Source organism: Macrobrachium rosenbergii, chromosome 53, assembly GCF_040412425.1.
Source record: "Macrobrachium rosenbergii isolate ZJJX-2024 chromosome 53, ASM4041242v1, whole genome shotgun sequence".
Classification (NCBI taxonomy): Eukaryota; Metazoa; Arthropoda; class Malacostraca; order Decapoda; family Palaemonidae; genus Macrobrachium; species Macrobrachium rosenbergii.
In genome coordinates, this window is record NC_089793.1 from 16,584,780 (window position 1) to 16,605,248 (window position 20,469).

The window sequence follows — 20,469 nt, forward strand, 5'->3', positions numbered from 1 at the left end:
TGATCACGTGTCCATAATGGTTTTATGTTCTCGATCAACGATTATTTTGTAAGAATGAATGACTTTAGCGGGTAATGAATATTGATATGAATATGAATATTGCGGAGGTAGAATTTACTCATTCACTTCTTCATGGCTGGGACAAAATTTTTAAAATATAACTTTTCTGGTGAAAAGAACGTGACCAAGAACTCACATAATACCTCCTGCGCCCTTTGGTCAAAGCAGCGTTAGGGGATTTTTGTGTCGAGTCAGCTGTGTTCAATTTTAAATGATGGCTAACTACTATTTTCATTAAAACTGAAAATATTCTTGGTTATGACAGAGTGCCAATTATGAAACAAAGCATTAGGAATCAGTGGTCTTTAATAAGCATGTCAAATAGCATTATGTAGAATTAACGGCTGGATTTTATAATGTTCTTTGTGGTCACGTAATGCCTTAATTAATAATCAGTATCATTTATTCTCATCAGCAAGTTTTCGGCAACTAAAGTCATTATCGTGGTGTTATTTTCCATGTGTCTAGTATAACGATCATAATAATTATAAGAAACAGAAGTTTAGCCTCTTTCTTCGGAACGTGATTAAAAAAAAATGCCTTACATCAAGTATGTGATACTTGATGTGTGAGGGAACGTCCTAGATGGGAAGGATGAATGTTTGGTATTTACTGTAGAACCAAAGTCCATGCTCTGGGGCCGAGAAGGACATTCAGAGTCGTACACCGTAGTTTGTAACTGGCATCGTGGGCAGTTGCCGTTTATATGGTGAGGTCACTTTTATTTTAATGGATGTGCACTCACGCCAAATAAAAAGAGTGTTAGCGGAAGGTTTAATAGGTCTTCCTTAAAACAACATATAGCAGCATACAATTAAGGTCTGATAAGATTTTTCAGGTATACTTTGCCTTTATTATAACAGCGTGCTGGTGTGAAACCGAATCGAATTCCTGCAGAGCATAATGTCGAAAGATCTGTACTGTATTGTGAAGATGAGATCACTTGTGAAATATTGTGTTTTGCATTATCACATAGTAATTAATTTTGTCCAGTATACTGATTGGAGTGATGTACAAAACAGGTGTAGAATGAATTTGTAGACCTTTCGGAAAGAAATTAACTCAGGGAAGTCTACAAACGAAACGTCGATGCCTTCTCAGATTTAACGCTCTAACACACTTCAGTCCACTCCCCAACCGTCAGTAGCCAAGGGTCTCTAATTCCTATTCAGATTAGCGTGCAATAAATCATCCAGCTCCCAATTGCTGCGTTAAGTCATGTTGACCGTGTCTCAGGTCTATCTGTCTGCGTGAACTCTGGCCCACCGGGCTTCGTGTCATATTTTTAAGGAATCTTGCTATTGTCTCATTATTATCTTGGTATTGGCCACTGGGTGGTCGGCTTGTTATTTGGTACATTACAATTTTGCCAGGGGTGGGGAGTTCTTTTTGTCTTTCATTGTGAGTTTATATCTCAAAGCTCAGTTTTATTTTTATCTTTGTTTCAGGTACATGATAGAGCATTTAGGTGTACCACCGGACCAGGCTATATCAGGTAAAATTTGCAGATTTGGCAGCTTTTCATATATATATATATATATATATATATATATATATATATATATATATATATATATATATTATATAGAAAATTCATTATTTTACTTTTTTATTTCGTTTAAGGTCAAAGCGCTGATGATAAGATTCTTAAAATAAAATGGCGAATTGAAATGAATTACCTATTTTTGTTATGATTGCAAGTTAAAAAAAAATTGCTGTTGGTGAATTTGACGTTAACAGCTGGAAAATTATTTTACCTGTGGAAAAAACCATTTTTCTCTCTTGTGTAACTATTACTAGCGATAGCGAAGTGTATTTGTGAAATTTTAATGTCTGCATGTAATTCTTTCATTGTAGATTTCAATAGTGCAAGGGGGCATAATCAAGAGAGGGAGGAATACTTGACTCATCTCCGACAATTAAAGTGGCAACAGGAACCGGCAGTTTCCTCTGACAGCGAGAATGAAGAGGAGGCCACGGAAGTGAAAACGCCTACTGATAATCAACGGCGTGGCAAGAGAAATTTTGATGCTATCCGGTAAGTTTCATGTGTTCCTTTGACTAGACTTTTGTATTTTTATAGTATATTTCCCAGATTCTCTGTCTCTGTCATGTACATATTCGTGTAATTGTGAAAGGAAAAGCAGCGAGTGGTAAGAGAAGCCGTGAAGGATGAAATGGAAAATTAAGCAGCTAGTTATATCCTGTTCCGATTCATGCTAAACTTGTTCAGAAACGAAATCATCATTCTGGTATGATAACTCTTATGTTGTGCCACATGATCTATGCTTTCCTAATTTGGTTCCATGGATCAGTGGGCCAGAACATTCACATCCGAAAGGTTTTCAGTCATCATCAGTGGGAATTATATGAAAAGCAATGTAAGTGAGGGGTAATACAATTCGCTTAGATGCCATGAGAAGACAGCCGAGGAGCTCCGATGTCAATGTTGTTGCCAAGTACATATTCAGCTAAAGTGGAAGTCTTGTATTATGTATGAACATACACATACATACAACCTCACAGCATGTTTCGTAGACTGAATCTCAGATACCTTCTTAGCTCTTCTTGGCTGGTACACACTTCAGATATGAAACTGATAGATTGATATTAAGGGTTCACCGGGTTTCCACCCGTGAGCAGAAATGTGCATTATGCCGAACCTAATCATTAAATAACTAAAGGTTATGTTGGGTTTATATTGGGTTAGTCGGTGCTTGCCTTTATCATTAAAGACCTAATACGTATAGGTCCAGCGAGTATTTTATCTGGCAGTTGTTTAAAGTTTAATTACGTTAAAGCGGATCGAGATGCTTCACAGCACTACTACATAAGTTATAGCCGATCCCCACTAGCTCCATTGCTATATAAAACTTAAAGATATTATTATTACTATATGAAATAAAAGGGCAGCACTAGATCTTGGCAAGGTAAGGAATATTATTTATGGGTGGGGGTTTTTGTAATTAGCCTGTGTTTGGGTGTTCATAAGAGACATTTTGCAAGCATGGTTGACGACTAGGATCTTTTGAGATTCACGGTAGGTTTTGCACATATATATGGTATTCTTAAAGATAGTTTTCACAAACTATACACTAAATGAGTAACAACTACTATTTTGATATGTGGTCTCGAACAAAACCTCCCAAACAGCTTCCTGCCATTCAAGTCCTTCCATTGCGCCTGGCAGTACAGTAGTAATATATTAGGGCAATTATATCACTACATAAATAATAATAAAATGAATAGTACTTTTCTTAATCAGTGGTCGATTTTTACAGTATACTGATAGTCAATGAAATAGTTTCCTAACATTTGGTTGTCTTTTCAGTAGCCAACCGAAAGGGAGTAAAGGGGGCCTATACAGACCGGGGGCCCTTCCAAAGGGCCCGGCAATTTTGGACAGTAATGCCAAAGTTTGGGATGACAGAAAGGGTGCCTGTCCAAAGTCAGGCTTCAAGGGTGTTTACAATTCGGGTGCTCTAGGTAACATTATTTCATAGACAGTATAGCTGCTTATATGGCTCTGCTAGTGATTTTAGAGTCTTGGTTTGCATGTGGTGGCTCGTTTTAGTTTGTTAATTGCTAAATCCATTCAACACAATAGTGAGTTTCCAATTTTCTCAAAAATATATGTCCATAAGATTACACTTCTCTTTATAGACAAAGCTAAAGTACACTGTAACTTATTATTAAATGCTTTAGTAAAAGGAAAAACATTAACTATTACTGCGAAGTAAATTTGCTATTTTTTATGACCCTGTATACACGCCAATAATAGTGAAGCAACAGTTTTCTTTAGCTTTCCTTCATCGAATTTTCCATTTTTTCTTTTTATACCCAAAACGCATGATCTCGCTAATTTTTCTTTAAAATATACGACTACAATGCAAATTGTATATGTATAAAACTTAAGACTAAAACGTTTCGATACTTGATAACACCGTTTTACGCACAAAGTAATTTGTTCTTTCTCAGATGGATTCGTTCATAGAAATATAGAATGCTCTGCTGACTTGAACATTGCTATGGATCATGTATACCCATTACTGAGTTTATAATAAATATATATATATATATATATATATATATATATATATATATATATATCACATTATACCACAGGTGAAAAAATAAGAAACGTAGGTGTAGGTCCTGACCGGTTTTTGACATTTTCCAAGCCATTGACGAAGGACTGATACAGAGTGTGAGAAGTCACAAATATATATACTACAAGAACAGTATTGACGAACATACACGTACAAAGTGATAATAATCATATATATATATATATATATATATGTATACACGTATACATAATATATATATATATATTATATATATATAGATATATATATATATATGTATACACGTATACATACATATTAGTATTTTAAGTTATATTTATACACCATGCTACGTTAAAGCGGGATAATTTGGAGAAATAAAATAAGATACGCATTTATTGCGCGAAGTATACCAGACAAATGATAATTCCAAACATCTGAAGAAAAAAAAAATCAAAAGCGAATCCGGTTTTGCCTTAGATAAACCACGAACTATCAGAGAACATCGACACATAACTAAGCTGAATTGTGATGTCAAAAAAATTACTTTTGGTTATTATTGCAAAAGAAATGCCCTAAAAATACATTATAGTTTTCCTTTGAAACATGAAACACACACACACACACACACACACACATTATATCCCAAGAATTAGTGAACCAACTCATCACTCTCCACCCATCTTCCCTTCACAAGTCCACCAACAGTACCATAATTCTCTCTCTCTGTGTCATAATATCGTATTCATTCCTCTATTGTTCCACATGATTTTACTTGGATTTAGCCCAGATTTTAAACATTTTATCTCAAAAGATCGCGATTCCTGTTATCAGCATTGTATTTCATTTTGGTGTCATTGCGTTATTAATGAGTAAGGTTACTCAATAAATTTTGCAGAGGAATCATTGATATTTCTCGCTGAGCAGTTGCTACAAAACAACTTGAACGATTCATGTAGTGGCTGTTACTGCATTCAGGTATCAATGATTCCAGAACTTTTGTAATCATAAAGTTATAGGAAACCAAGCAGTCAACAAACACGATAAGTCTGAAGGCCTGTCCCCATTTCTAGAGTTGCCAGGTGACGCATTATTGAACCATAGGTGTCTGAAGATATAAGAAAACCGTTGCTTCAATTTTGTTGGCGAATGTTCATTGTCGAGTACTAAACTTATTGTGGCAATCTTTAAATTATCCACACCACTTGAATTCACGAGTCTGTGTAGGCTTCAATTTCTTTTATCCACTATTATATTTTGGATCCTCACCTAATTTCAAATTCATAATTTTTTTTTATAATTTATCAAAGCCTTTGGTAGATTTTTTCCAGACAATAAAAAGCATAACTGAAAACTAAAATTGTGCTCTTTTTAATGTTGGTGTTTGATTACAAAGTTTCAAAAATAATTTGGTGAAAATTCACCCTGTAATATTTTGGTACCTTTCCCACGCTTATAATTTTGCTTTGTTTATAGGCTTCCAACATTATTTACAAATTATTTACCCAGCAGCATTTTGGCACGTTTCCTGCCCTTGTAAGTTTACTCTATTATGGAGCTCAAAAAATATTTGATAATGGTAACTCACCAAGTAGTATTTTGGCAATTTTCCAACTCGTTAGTTTGTTCTATTATGGGTTTACAAAAATTTACACCAATAATTCATCTAGTAGTACTTTGGCACCTCGCCAACTCTTTAAATTTGTTTTGTTATGGACCTCGAAAAATATCAGTCAGTAATAATTTACCTACTGATGTATTTGCACCTTTCCAGTCTTGTTCAGCTTTCGTAGGGGAAAGGGTTTGTTTTTCATTTGTTGTAGTATGTATTGGCTGCTACAGTGAATAATGTGGTGATCTGTCATCAGTGTATAATTTTGGCATGCTGCATTGTGATTTTATAATTAACATCTTGATCGTTTATTGGCAGTGAATGCTGGCATTTGTATGTATAAGTGTAGTGCATCACCAGGTAAAAGTGACCTAGGTACAGATCACCTATTGCGTAAGGCTAGGACTTGTTACATTTGGCCAGATAGTTTAATGTTGGGTCATTTTGTAGGTACAGCCCTTTCCTATGCTAACACCTACACCAAATAATCTGGCATACTTAATATAAAGTAGTTATGAAAGTGATACTTCATTGCCATTTTTAATTGTAAAACTTTATTCATCTTACCTTTATTGTTTTGGGGAAATTACCTTCACGTTGCATTCCTGTGCTGTGCACATGTTGGATGCTTGCTGCATTTTCAGAATGGAATAATGGATAGTATTAAGGAGTGTATGTCACCACATCATGCAGTGATAATGCCAAAGCCCCTGTGATTACAATGAGAGGTTATCAGTGGTGATATGTGATGATGTCTTGTAGGAGAAACGGAAGATTGCAGGGTTGGAGGAATAAGATCCTGAGTCATAGGTTGTTTTATTCCACACAGCAAATAAATATATACAGGGTGGCTCTGCAAGGTGGACAGCTCATGCCAAGAGAAGCAGGAAGAGTACTGATGCGCAGAGTGCAGACAGCGCAACACGTGCATGCATTTGTAATGGACAATATTCATGAAATATATAAATGTATATGCATACAGTAATTCACACCTCCCCTCCCCATTTTGCGTTCAAAGAGGTATTTTGAATGTACTAAGCAAATAACATACAGTGAATTTGTCAAGTATGGATGTACGAAGCAAGTTGCATGTAAGTGGCATGTGGGCTTTGTACACTATGTAGGCCTGTTTAATCTTGGAAACCTGTGAGGGGCTTTGGAAGGAATTGACGACTTTTCCATGTCAGGGCTAGGGACCACTGGGAGATTAGAGTTGGGAACTTGACCGGGGCTGGGCACTGGATACAGGAAGCAACGGTTCCAACATAGTACTCAACCACTTGGGAGACGGATCTTGTATTCGAGTGATCGTGTGCCACCCATGACGATCCCAACCTTGTCCCATTGGTGGGATGTTGGGTCCTGGAGGTGGACGTGTTGGCCCGCATTCAGCCTGGGCAGGGAGCGGGCACCTGAGCAGCAGCTTGGCAGTCACAGTCTTGGGCTTTTTCTTTCCAACCTTCCATGAATGAATGGGGGGGCGGGCACGCATGTACAGAGAGGGTACAGTAACTGGGCAGGAGAGCGACCAGAGTGGTTGGGCATGTTTTGTAACTTGAAGAGGCCACTATCAAAGGCCTTGCAGTTGATGATTCCTGCAAAGGCCATTTTGAGGATCAAGTGCTTGACAGCCTTGAGAGTGGCCTCGGCATGCCCATTAGACCGAGGGGTATTGTGGCGACGAGGTTATGTGGTGTACACCCCAACGCTCGTGAAGTCGGCGAGGTTATGTGGTGTACACCCCAACGCTCGTGAAGTCGGCGAACTCTTTGCTGGTAAACTGGGGTCCTCCATTGGTATGTAAGCACGGAAACACCCACCTCTCTGAAGTAGCGGCAGAAGTGCTGTAGGGTCGAGGAGGCAGTGGTGTTGCCCTTGCAAGGGACGACCAAAGGCCAGCTGGAGAGGCGATTGGCGGCCACTAGAAAGGACTTCCCCAGCTACCTGGAATAAGTCCGCTGATACTGACTCGAAGGGCCTTGAGGGGTGGTTGTCATTATTGAAGAGGTTCCTGCTGTTGGCTGGGACACAGGACCTGACAGGGCACACAGGCAGTGACGGTGTTCGCAATGTCTGAGTCTATCCCAGGCCAGCAGACGGTTTGTCAAGCTTGACATTTGGTAGCCTTGACGCTTTGGTGACTGTTGTGGAGTCTGGTGAGTGTGTGGCAACGTAGCGCTACAGGAACCAGTATTCTTGCTCCGTAGAGCACGAGGTTGCTGTCATTTGAGAGGGCTTCTTGCAGCTTCCAGTATGGTAGTAAAGAGGCGTGCAGGTCGTACCAATTGGTGAACGTAGGTGGGGTTGTCCTGTGCTGCTGTCAATATGTCCTGCAGGGTCCGTTCAGCGTCGATGGTTGGGCATCCTCATCCTTGGAAGCTGTTGCAGCGTTGATGACAGACTTGATGTGGGCGTTACCTCAGCACAGCTATTCATATCCTCAGAGGTGGGTTAACTGACTGGTGCATGGGAGAGTGCATCTGGGATGCATAGACTTGCTGGCACGCCACACTGCAGTAAATTGGTATTGCAACATGCACTCCTTCATTTGCTGAAGCCGTGGGTTTTTTACTATGTCCAGTGTGTAAATGTTGATGATGGGCTCCAGTGGACAATGGTCAGTTTGCAGGGTGAAGGTTGGCAGTCCTTTGAGGTATAGGCGGCACTTTGTGAGGGCCCAAGATGCCAGAAGCATCTCCAGCTCGGTTGTCGCGTACCTCTGAGATGTCCGGAGCCATGGTCCTGGAGGAGGGCATAGCCTATCCCATAGAGATGAGATGCGTTGGCCTGGAGAATGGTCGGCAGGGTTGGGTCAAAAGATGCAAGAACATGCGTTTGACAGACAATGCAACTCATGCACATGCATTTATAACGGACAATATTCATGAAATATATAGAATGTATGTACATACAGTAATATATACAGTAATCCACAATCATAACTGAGGTAGTGTTAAGTTGGTCACAGTTTATCTAATGAGAATTATAGTCTGGTCAAATTGATAAAGCATTCATAGTCGTAAAATGCTATAATGAAAGGTAGACTGAATTTAAAGAGATAAAAGATACCAGATACTGATTTTGTAGCGGAATGAATAATAAGGGAATATGATTAACTGGGACCTAAAGTAGAATGATCATTGTTATACAAACCAGCTGGGGTTAAGAAAAAAAAAAAAATGGCAGCATTATGAATGGTGGTCAGCCCTGAAACTCAAGAATGGTGGTCAGTCTTGAAAATCAAGAGCTGTATTGTTTATACATACAGTAAGAATTGGGAATGTTATTGTGTTTATGAGTAGTTTTTCAAGACAAAGGAATCAGTTGGGCTAAAAGCTCCTTATTCCCAATGTACCATGGGATAAGAAGGCAGAGGTCTTCACTCATTCAGACTACTTAGTGAATTAGTATTGATACTTCATTTGAAGGCTTAGGAATCTGGTGAGCAAGAGGCTCCTCATTCCCAGCACGTCTTGAGACAAGAAGGCAGTAATGGGACTACAAATTTTACTCCTATGTAATTGAAGTCTCAGGATAGAGGACTACTAGGCCAAAAGGACCAGACAGTGCAGTATACCTAAGAGAAACACATGTTTTGTGTAAAACAAAAACAAGGAGACTTTCCCTTATAAGGTTAAAGATGGATGATTGGTTATGTTTTATCTAATGAGGATGAATGTTTGATAAATTCAACAAAACTTAAGTGATGGAAAATGCTATCAAGATAGTCAAGGTACTAGAACTGCTACAATCAAGTCTGACTGGATTTCAGTAAATAAGGGCAACATAGACTGAATTAATAATAAATCAACAATCTGATCTCATGATGACCTGCTTTTACGTGGGCTTTTTTATAGAAAATTTACTCAACTTTCCATTGCAATTTTCACTTTTTTCTGAGTGTTATTCATTACCGAGTAATTACGAAAAATGTAAGCATAAATATGGGCACTCGAGAACCCAGTCGGGCCGCGTAGTTCGGCCTAGGGTTTATGAGTGCATGAATAATTTTTTGTATGCCTGTTTGTGCATTTGTAAATAACTTCAATGTGCATGTATTATATATCATTCGAATGGCCATTCTTTGTACTGTATCGTGCTGAATGGCAAAATGTAAAAATATCAACGTTTCTATATAATAATCTTTAGCGAACAATTGTCTTTACGTGAAAAAAACAAAACTTGCATCTTTGAGCTTCAATTGCTCAATTATTTACTGGGAACACCTATTGATTTTAGGTAATATATATATATATATATATATAGGAAATTTATTCAGCTTTCCATCCCAGTTTTTACTTTTTTCTAGCATTATTTATTACTGAGTAATTACAAAAATGTCAGTGTATATATATATATATGTGTGTGTGTGTGTGTGCTGAACTCGCCGTAGTTTGGCTGGAATTTATGCATGCGTAGATAATTTTTTTTACGCCTGTTTGTGCATCTGTAAATAACTTCAATGTGCATATATTATATATCATTCGAACGGCCATTCTTTGTACTGTATAGTGCTGAACAGCAAAATGTAAAAAGATTGTCCGTAATCTAACGACAATTGCTCAGTTGTATTCTAACAATACATATACCTTTCATTTGTGCGTTTTATAGGAAATTTATTCAGCTTTCTAATGCCACCTTTATTTTTTCTATCTTTATTCCTTACTTAGGTACGATACAAAACTTCAACATAAGTAGGTTGGAAAATCTGAAAATTGCACTCTGTAAAAAATTGCATTTTTTAATTGGTAACAGCTAATTAGCAAATACATTTATAACAAAATGATTGCTTTCATGTGAAATTTCAAACATTTCCACACAATTTACATATAAAATAAACTCCCCAAACCTAATCATTATATTTTTCATGATTATTTCAAAAAAATTATTTTCCTTAAAAATTTCACATTCATCACGTCTTTCTATTATTTTTCTAAGCCTTGCAAAGATTTTCAGCTGGCTTTAGGAAAAAATTCAATCATTTGCGGATATCATAAAACAAACCAGAAGCCTATATCAGTTATAGTTTGGACTTATCGATTTTTACAAAGAAACTTTTCTGGGCGAGCCCCACTTTTCCCTCCACGGCATAAGTCACGTACCGGGTAGCTCTATAGGAACCCCCATAAGTGCAAGAGGGTTGACAAGGTATTTAATTGTGGGGGGGGGGGTTAGCACCTTTCACCCACCTCTCACTTGCCACTTCATTTTTCGGCTCCTATCAATCGAGGGTGAATCTGCATCTGCCGCTTCTTCTTGTGTGCTTGGATTTAGCTTACTTCCATTACTGCCAGATTCATTGTTCTTTGCCGTGTGCCTTGATTGTGCCAGGGTTGTTTTTTCTCAGTTATAGAGGAAAATTTGACCAGTGCCATTGTGGTGGAAGCCATGGGTGGCATTGTTGTTGATTCACATCTCCCATATTCACAGAGCCACTTATGTTTTGCTCAAGTTGTAGAAGGGAATATGTAAGTACATGTTCCCTTTACATGATGCACTTGCTTCTTGGACCTCACCTTAGTGGGAGAAGTATGGTAAGAGGAGGAAGAGGGCCAAGGGGGCTGCCCTTCTTCCTCCTACCTACACCTAGCTAAAACACCCCCCCCCTCCCTCGAAGGGTTAATTTATGTGACCGTGACCTACAAACCTATTCATTTTTCATCTGAGGATGAGGAAGCCCTCGGGAAGAAGTCTTCTTTCAGCTGCCTACATACTAAAATTTGGCCCACTTTGAATATTTAGAATAGGCAGTCTGATACTTGCTGTCTCCCTGGGCTTGTAAGGAAGGTGTTGAATGACATGCTGGCTGGGTGTTGTCTAGTTTATTGGTGGTTCCTTACTGAATGAATGATGAATGTACAGAATCTTCGAAGTTTGTATTGGCCGGTGCGAGCCGCTATGTAGTTTCTACACACAGACAAGGCAAAACAGAGATTATGTTTCGGACATCTGTGCTTGTCGACAGACAAACAGATGGCGATTGTGACAGACAATAAACGTACGTGACAGACAATAAACGTACAATGATAAAACATATATAGCGGAAATCGTCGTGCTGACAATTGGGCGCGAAGGGCTTGGGCTTTGGGCAGGCAGCAGGCTGAAGGGCGGCGCTGGCCAGCAGGAACTCAAGGAGGACGGCAGCTGGTTGAAGGATGACATTGGCTGATCCTTCGGTAGCCAGCACGAGGGGGACAGCAGTAGGCTGAAGGATGATGTCAGCTGATCCTTCCGTAGCCAGCTCAAGGGGGACGGCAGCAGGCTGAAGGATGACATCGGCTGGTCCTTCGTTGGTCAGCTTGTCCGGTACGAGTTCACGGGCGACGTTCAGGGGTCCGGTGGTGGGGTGGGTCATCTCAGAAAGTCAGGCATATCTACTGAAGGCTCGGAAACGTCAAGAGGTTGGGTCGGGGAGGCGGCGAAGGATTTGTTGGCGTGTCATCATTGTGGGTCGGACATCTACCATTGACTCCTTCTGGTCACTCCAGGGTCACCAGTGTAAGGAAGGTGTTGAGTGACATACTGGCTGGGTGTTGTCTAGTTTATTATTGGTGGTTCCTTACTGAATGAATGTACAGAATCTTCGAAGTTGTTATTGGCTGGTGCAAGCCGCAATGTAGTTTCTGTACACAGACAAGGCAAAACAGAGATTATGTTTTGGACATCTGTGCTTGTCGACAGACAAACAGATTGTATGTTTATTGTCTGTCACAATCACCATGATAAAACATATCAGTGGAAAGGCCAGGAAATTCCACATATGGACATTTGCATAAGATTCGAGACAGATTAATGAATACAGTGAAGTAGCATAATATGTGTGAAATGGTGCTTTGGCGTCTTCACAGAAACATACATGCAGTTTGATACAGAAGCTTCGGTGGAACCATTATGAGTACATGATTGGAATGCTTGTATGGCAATGCAAGTAGTGGTGATTGTACATGAATCGAGACAACAATGGTTAGAGAAAAATAGACAGGAATATTGTATAGTAGAAGTTGCGTTCCTTCGAGTGATCACCACTGACGCATGAGAGAGAGAGAGTGGGATGCTTGTTGTCCTGTTTCGCCTGATGGCTGACACACACACGTGCCCGTAGGACCGCCATGCGGTCCCTTACAGGCTCACTAGTAGGAAGAAGGAATGAACTAACCATTGATGTACCTGCTGCTGCTGCATTATTTGTATCTTCCTTGTTTGCTACAGGTGATACTCCAGTAGCTGTGGTGATTCCTGTTGTTGAGTAAGCTGGCATTGTGACTTATCTCCTTCCAGTCTTTACCACCCCTCCAGAATGCAAGATGACTAAGAAGTCTGACAAGTTAGATATAACAAGGAAGTGTCCTCATCAACTGTCTAGTTCATTGTCGTCTTCCTCCTCCCTGTCTCGGGACTCCTCTCTCTTTGGTTTAGAAAGAAGGGTAGGGGGGACCAGTGGACTTCCCTTAATCACTTCCTCAAAGCAGGGCAGGGGTGACAGTTCACCACCTGGTGGTCAACATACCTCAGGCAGGGTTGGTGCTACATGGCACATGTCCACTTTGATGTGAGGACCACACCCTTGCCTTCCCACTGGGATCACTCAGCGAGGGCACTGCACCACCTTTGCTCCCCCTAGCCCAGGTCTGAGGACTAAATGAAGTTTTTGAGTTGGAAGAAGGTGGGCTTGTGCAACCTGTTCACTCTCCATACTGCACATGGATGAGCACCAGGATAGGCTCCCCCTTTTGTCACTTTGGGGGACCAATGCCCTTCCTGCTTGCATTCACTGATAACTGTCCAAGCACTCTGTCTAGGAAGAGATCTGTGTGATCTCTTCCAGCACTATGTCTAGGGAGAGGTCCATGTTGATCTCGTGGCTTCCACGTCATGCTGGTGAAGTTTGCTGCACAGACATGAAAAGAGAGAGATAGGTGGTGCAACCTCTCGCTCCTCTTCCAGGTCTATACTGAGTTGTGACTAAGTTTTGGAGCCGAGGAGTCCAATTGGACTTTGACCCTGTAGGCTCCTGTCTGCCTTCTCTTTCAAGAGGTTTGTCTGGTGCTGGACGAGAGCTGGATTGGAAGTCTAGTGTGGTCTTCTCTTCCCTGTAGATCATTTAGGCCGTGAAGTATCTTCCCTTCTTTTTATTATAATCTAAATTAGCACTATGTTTTCAGGAGGTTATTTTGCTCACTTGCGAGTGCCATAATCTTGGGGTGGTGACCTGTTCTTCCTACCTGCCCACAAGCTACCCTCAGCTTGTGGTGTTTTGGGGGGAGGTGAACACCATAATCTGCAGGTCCAAGAGTTTGCTTGCCTATAGCAGATCAAGCAAATTCCTTCCCCTGTAGTTTTCACACCAGCAGAGGTTTGCATGCTGAAAGATGCAGAGGCTTCTTGTCCTTGGAGGCATCAGTCTGTTGACTGATGAACAACCTCCCCTTCAAGAGACTGTCAGGAGGATTTCTCCCGCAATGTTGCAGAGACTAGTGCCTTGGAAAGTAGTGGTGTTGCTGTATGCTGTCTCGTAGCTACACTTATGGATACAAGTTGGCTTAGATTATGCAGAGGGACAAACATTGGCTTAGATTATGTAGAGGGACAAACATTACATCCTTATACTAGAGCGGTGTACAGAAGGTTGTTGGTGGCAAGATGTAGGGCCCCTTACTCCAGTGAGCAAACCTGGTTCATCAAAGGAGAGGTAGTCTTCTTTCCTTGATCTTCCACTAGGTGTCCCCAGAGCAGTCTCTTGCTGCAGAACAGCTCACCGTTGGGCTGCCTCTGTACTGTAAATCCAGAAAGGTAGAGGCCACCAGTGAGCTTCAGAGGGTGGACTCTTGGGAATTCCTTTGAAGGGTATTTTGTATTCTGTGGTACCTGAATGATTGGTTAGTCCTGTCTTATTCAAGGGATGCTTTATTCGGGAAGGAGTGTCTCCTATTTTCTTGTCTCAATGTTGAGATCTTTTTATCTTAACCTCGAGATCGCATTCAGTGGGCATAAGTCTGATCATCTCTGCAAGCAGATAAAAGGTGTGGGTATGCTCCTGGACACAGTAATACAGGCAGTCCCTGGTTATCGGCGATCCGGTTTTACGGCGCTTGTCTAGCAACAAAAATCGGCAATTTTCAGCGCCAATAATTGGGTATTGGTGCCGTTACATACCTAACAGAGGCGCCGATAACCGAAAATCGGCAAAGCACCGATTTTCGGTTATCATCTTGCTGTCGGAACAGAACCCCCGCTGATAACCGGGGACTGCCTGTACTAAAAGTCTTTGCCCAGAGGATCTCATCAGAGCAGATTCAAGGAGGTAGAGGCACAGCTCCTGTCACAACAAGAACAACCTACTTAGACATGACTTAGGACTGCCTGCCACTGCTGTCTTCATTAGAAAAGCAGTTTTCCATGGGTGAAGCACCTTCAGTTGCTGCTTAAGTGGCAACTGAAGTAGCATTGGTCCTTGCAGATTTCTTCTTGCCAACTTGTGCCCCTAGTTGGGAAGTAAGAGAAGACCTTGCATGATGGCTAGATGACAGACACCTACTGGGAGTTCTGCTGAGCTCCCATCAGGATATGCTTGTTTCTGGAGAGAGTTCATTTTAGCTGTGTGGAAGGAGAACACAGTGCATCTGCACATCAATGTTCTGGTTTGCATTGGAGATTCACAGGTGGGCAGTATGCCAAGCCAAAAAAATTATCAGCCAGATACATTCCAGGCAAGTTGAATATCCTAGTGGATCAGCTCAGTTGCTGGAGTCACATGTATTGGGTAGCAGATAGGTTCAAGCAAGAGGGATCCCCATGACTGAACTCTGCACCTAGACAACAAAATGTCCCAGATCTGTGGCCCAGATCCATGGGCAACAATTGAGGATTGATTCCAACATACCTGGAAATCAACAGTGTTTGTCACTTCGGATCTTCTGATGACTGTTTGCACCTCATTGGCCACATGCTAAATGGTATACAGATCTGCTACCACTTGAGGTTGAGGTGCCAAGAGAGTTGCCCCTATAACCCACCCTCTTGTATCAACCACACACTTGCAGGTACCACCAGGCAGTTCAGTTTCTCCAGATTCACAGGTGGAGGTTATTCAGCATCTGTGAGAGATGCTTTCCTCACAGGCACTGAGAGAGATGCCTTGGTACCTCCATCGTTGCTTCACAAACATGTATCAAGGAAAGTGGCCACCTTCTGTGATTGGTGTTGTATATACTCCAGTTGATGTATCAGTTAAGCAGATCACAGATTTCCCTCATCTACATTTCTCAAGAAAAGCACTTCTCAGTTTCTGCAGGAAAAGGCTATCCTCAGCCTTATTTCATGTTTTCAAACAGGAGTCCACCTTCAAGCAATCTTTCCCTCCCAAGGAGTGGGATGTATCATTAATGTTATAAAGACTTTCAGGGTCTACTGTGAGTTCTGTAACTTTTCTTAGACTGAAACCTAATGCCAAAAACTGTTTCTCTCTTGGCTTTAGCCTTTGTAAAGGAAGGGGATTTGCATGGCCATATTTTGTTTGGTACTCCCTTTCCCTTTTGTCTTAGAATTTACAGGCAAGACTTTCAACTTGATAGTTTCAGATGAGAGGTTTCAGATTTTCTCGATCCCTTCTTGCTGAGATTTCATTGTTGAGACCCAGATGAGATGTTCCCAGTCCGTATCGTAATGCACCACTGGAGTGAAGGAGAATTTTCATTAGTACTGGCTTTGTGAGATTATCAAGCAAGCCTGCAGTTCCTCTCTGGAAAAGTCTAGCCTCCTTCCTGATCAAGTCTACATGAGGTTAGGGATGTGAGATCCCCTCTCAAAAGTCAGTGTTTCAGGTATGAGGGAGGGTGTCTGGCATAGCTAGACTACCTTCACCCCTTTCCACCTAAGGGGTCCCTATACCATACGCTGTTGAATGCTTTCTCTTTGGGACTGGTAGTGGCTGCTCAAGAAGTTGTGTTGCTAGAGTCCCAATTGAACACATCACATCTCACATGAGTACTTTAGCTTGTTGCAATCTTGTTGGAAGAGTGAACATGGAGTGAATGCTTTCTTCCTTTCCTAGAATCAAATATGATACAGATAAGTGTGTGATTACCTTTTTATTGGTAAAAAGCATTCTTTTCTCTTTTTAATATGAGGGACATAAGAAGCTTTTTCCTGAACCTATTACATGGTAATGGCCAGCTGCCCACTGATTTGACAACTCCCATGGTTCTCTTAAGATTTTGTTCCTTATTCAATGTTCCCACTTTAAGGATCTCAGGCCCAAGATCCTGCCACTGAAGTCAACTTTTAATCAGACTGGTAAGCAGTTACAGAAATCATCGAATCACTTGCTTACATAGGTAACTGGGGATCTTGGCAATTTTGGGTGGAATCCAGCTCTTTTTCTAACAGGCACTACTCCCTCCCTCTTATGGGGTAGGTCTCCATATATGAAAGGTGATGGTTGTATCCCCATATGAAAAAATAAATTTATGTAATTTGTATTTTTCCTAGGTATATGTAAAGAGTGAAGTGGCAAGTGTGAAAAGTGCCTCCCCCCCTCTTGCCCCCCTTCTCCACCAAACAACGTCCAGTTTGTGCTTAAAGGTATTCCATATGTGAAGCCTCTGGTTTGAATACATGGGAAAAATACAAATTAGTTCCAGATTTTTTTTATTGTATTCTGGTGATGGCACTCGCAAGAATATAAGGAAGGAGTAATTAAGAAGAACTGAATTACAACTTGTGTTTACTATTCAGTAAGATGGAGTTGAAAGATTCATCATAGCTCGCTGGCAATGGCAACTGCAATGGTAGTTTATTTGGATAAGCAACTTTCAACATTGGTTAATTGTAATTCGCTATATTCAAAGTGGAATATAATCTTGAATAAATTGTATAGAATCAGAGGAGAGCAAGTAATATTTTGCTAAACATGAAATTAAAAAGAAGACATATTCATTGTAACTTCCCCCCCCACACACACACACAAAACTTTAGACCTACAGGAAAGTTGAGAGAGACTAACTGCATTGAATCAGATTATCAGCACAAAGCTGGCAACAATAAAGTTAGACAACTTCCAGGTATAACAAGTCTTCTTAAGAGTAGATTGCATCAGTTCAGACCAATAGTATTAAGAGCTCTGTGCTGTCAACCTAAACGCCTTCATGTATGAGATTAGGCAGACCTTATATTGGTGATAGAGGCACTAATGCTAACAGAAATCTTTCTGGAACACTTGCAGAGACCAGTTCTCCCTTTATTAGTACCATACTTTGAGGCTTCCTTGTCAGCAGAAGTATTTTCAAGCCCTGGAGGCTTATTCTACCTTTATTATAATGAACAGTTGGGTTAGGAGTGTATTCCACTCTCATCTATCTCTACTGGGAAAAAGGTAGTTATACAAAGTGAACAAGAAGGTGCTGACAGCCTAAAACAGCAGAAAGTAGGTAGGGCTCTGTTGAGACCTGTAGGAGAGCTGTGCAGTGGAAAACACAGAAACACAACAGAATTAGATTTAATAACTGTAGGTATCAATATGTATTGCTTTTCTTTGCTGCAAACTACAGCACAAGAGATGTACACACAAAACTGTCCATGATTCCCTTCATCAGTCTGTTCCTTGATTCCCTTCATCAAGAGTGTCTTATTGTAGAGAGAACTATAGGAAAATTCCATTAGTACCTTGGTACTACCAGTAGGAATGCCATACCCCCCTTCATTTTTTAATTGGCCTGACAGATTGTCACAAAATTAAAATTAAGCTTCACAAGCCAGGGGGTGGGGTTAAAGAGGAATCTGCAAGGCAGAAATGCCAGACACTGAAGAATTTAAACAAATCTTCAAGGTAGAAATGCAAAGGCATCCAGAATTCATTTTATCTTCCATGCTGATTTTCAAGGGATAATTGATTGCATGCAGGTCCCACTTTTAGTAAAAATCTTCTGTGGATCTTAAGACAGACTTACAAATACACTTCAAGGGAATTGTGTGGAACTTTTCAAGAGTAAGTACAGGTACCTTAGATCTGATGGAATTGAGGATTGCCCTACAGAGGCTGCCTTACCTATGGATGTGAGGCTCTTTCCTCCCAACCCCTTTTGATTGATGCAGCTCAAAATAATAAAAAAAAAAAAATTGGATTTATATTCAAGCTGCTCTTCACTGGTATTATAGCAGAATAAATAATGGATTAATTACTATTTATGAGAAATTTGAAATTCAAGGTCACCTTTAAAGAATTTTATATTTATCACCTTTAATATATTATATATATATATATATATATATATATATATATATATATATATATATATATATATATATATACATATATACAGTAAACTCCCCGTATATTGCGGTCTCACTATTCATGGACTCGCCTATTCTCAGATTTCTCTGTGGGATATATATACACATTATTTGTGGAAAATTCGCTGTATTTTTCACTGAGAAATAGTGTGATTACTGTATTTTCATGACTAAAATGCACTTTTTGAGAGAATGTTAAAATACCAGGTATAAGCATTTTTAGAGTTTTTTTTTTTTTTTTGTGTTTAAACTATCAAAATAGGCAGTTGCGGTATGCATCCCCGTGAATCACGGGGTTTACTGATATATATATATATATATTATACAGGTAGTATATATATATATATATAATATATATATTAGGTTCTGACAGAGCGGTTCTGAAGCGGTCGATCTCCGTCAGAAGTCGACCAACCACATATGTACATGTATTCTGTACCTACCGTATATTATCCATCATATCACCTAAGTATGACTAGCCTACATATACATTTTATATTATCCAAAAATGTGCATGTATAGTACCTATTTTTACATTTAGCATATGAAATCTTATCATGCTTGAACTCCTTGATTAATACTTACTTTTATTACTGTATTTAACATTTTTATTGTAGGCATTCAAACCATCTGTCTGGTCTGTTTACATTTTCTTATCCGCCATTTGCATTGCCAATTGACTACACGTGTATGACGTATTATTTACTTTTGTTTATTTATAGGTTTGAATTAAATACATACCGTATTTGGAGCGTATAAGATGCACTTTTAACAAAAAAAAAAAAAATGGCCTAAAAAATCCCCCTGCGTCCTATGTACATAATGAAGGCTCAAAATTTAAGAATTTTGGCCGAAATTATACATGAAACGTCACGTAGATGTTGTAGCCTAGCGTAAAATTCGGTGTTATTATAACCTATTAAAAACAAATTAACCTATTAAAAACAAAGTTTATTATAATTATTTATCATTATCACACTTACCATCACCGCAATTACTACTGCTAGTACTATAATCAATATCTACGTTGTTATTATCGATATTTTCATTAAAATGTTAATATCATTATCGTCATCTACAGCGGATTGCCGCATTCCACATTTATAGATATAAACAGTATGTGTTCTGCCACCTATTGGTGATTATCTCGAGAGCTTTACGGATAACAAGGCTTCGTTCAGTTGGTAGTTGGCAATTCCTGCTAACTTTCTCTTTACGCATAACAACATGGCTTCGATCAATTGGTGGTTGACAATTCCTGCTACCATTCTCTTTAGGCATAATAACAAGGCTTCGTTGAGTTGATATCAGAACTCGTGCTAGCATTCTCTTTTAAGAATAATAACATGGCTTTGTTCAGTTGCTCACGAGACTCGAGCCGTTACATAGGAAACATTTTTATTTATTGAATTTTACCCTTGATTGCATACTTTTTATAATATA

The 20,469-nt window shown here is 39.8% G+C and overlaps 1 protein-coding gene across 1 annotated transcript in view; it reads left to right on the plus strand.

Annotated features, from left to right (window-relative positions):
* LOC136834057 (mRNA-capping enzyme) overlaps positions 1-20,469 on the plus strand; it is a 289,989-nt gene that overhangs the window by 267,634 nt on the left and 1,886 nt on the right. The window contains 3 exon segments of the mRNA XM_067096314.1: positions 1,509-1,555; positions 1,918-2,098; positions 3,392-3,546. Of these exon segments, the coding sequence (XP_066952415.1) occupies positions 1,509-1,555; positions 1,918-2,098; positions 3,392-3,546 (383 nt within the window).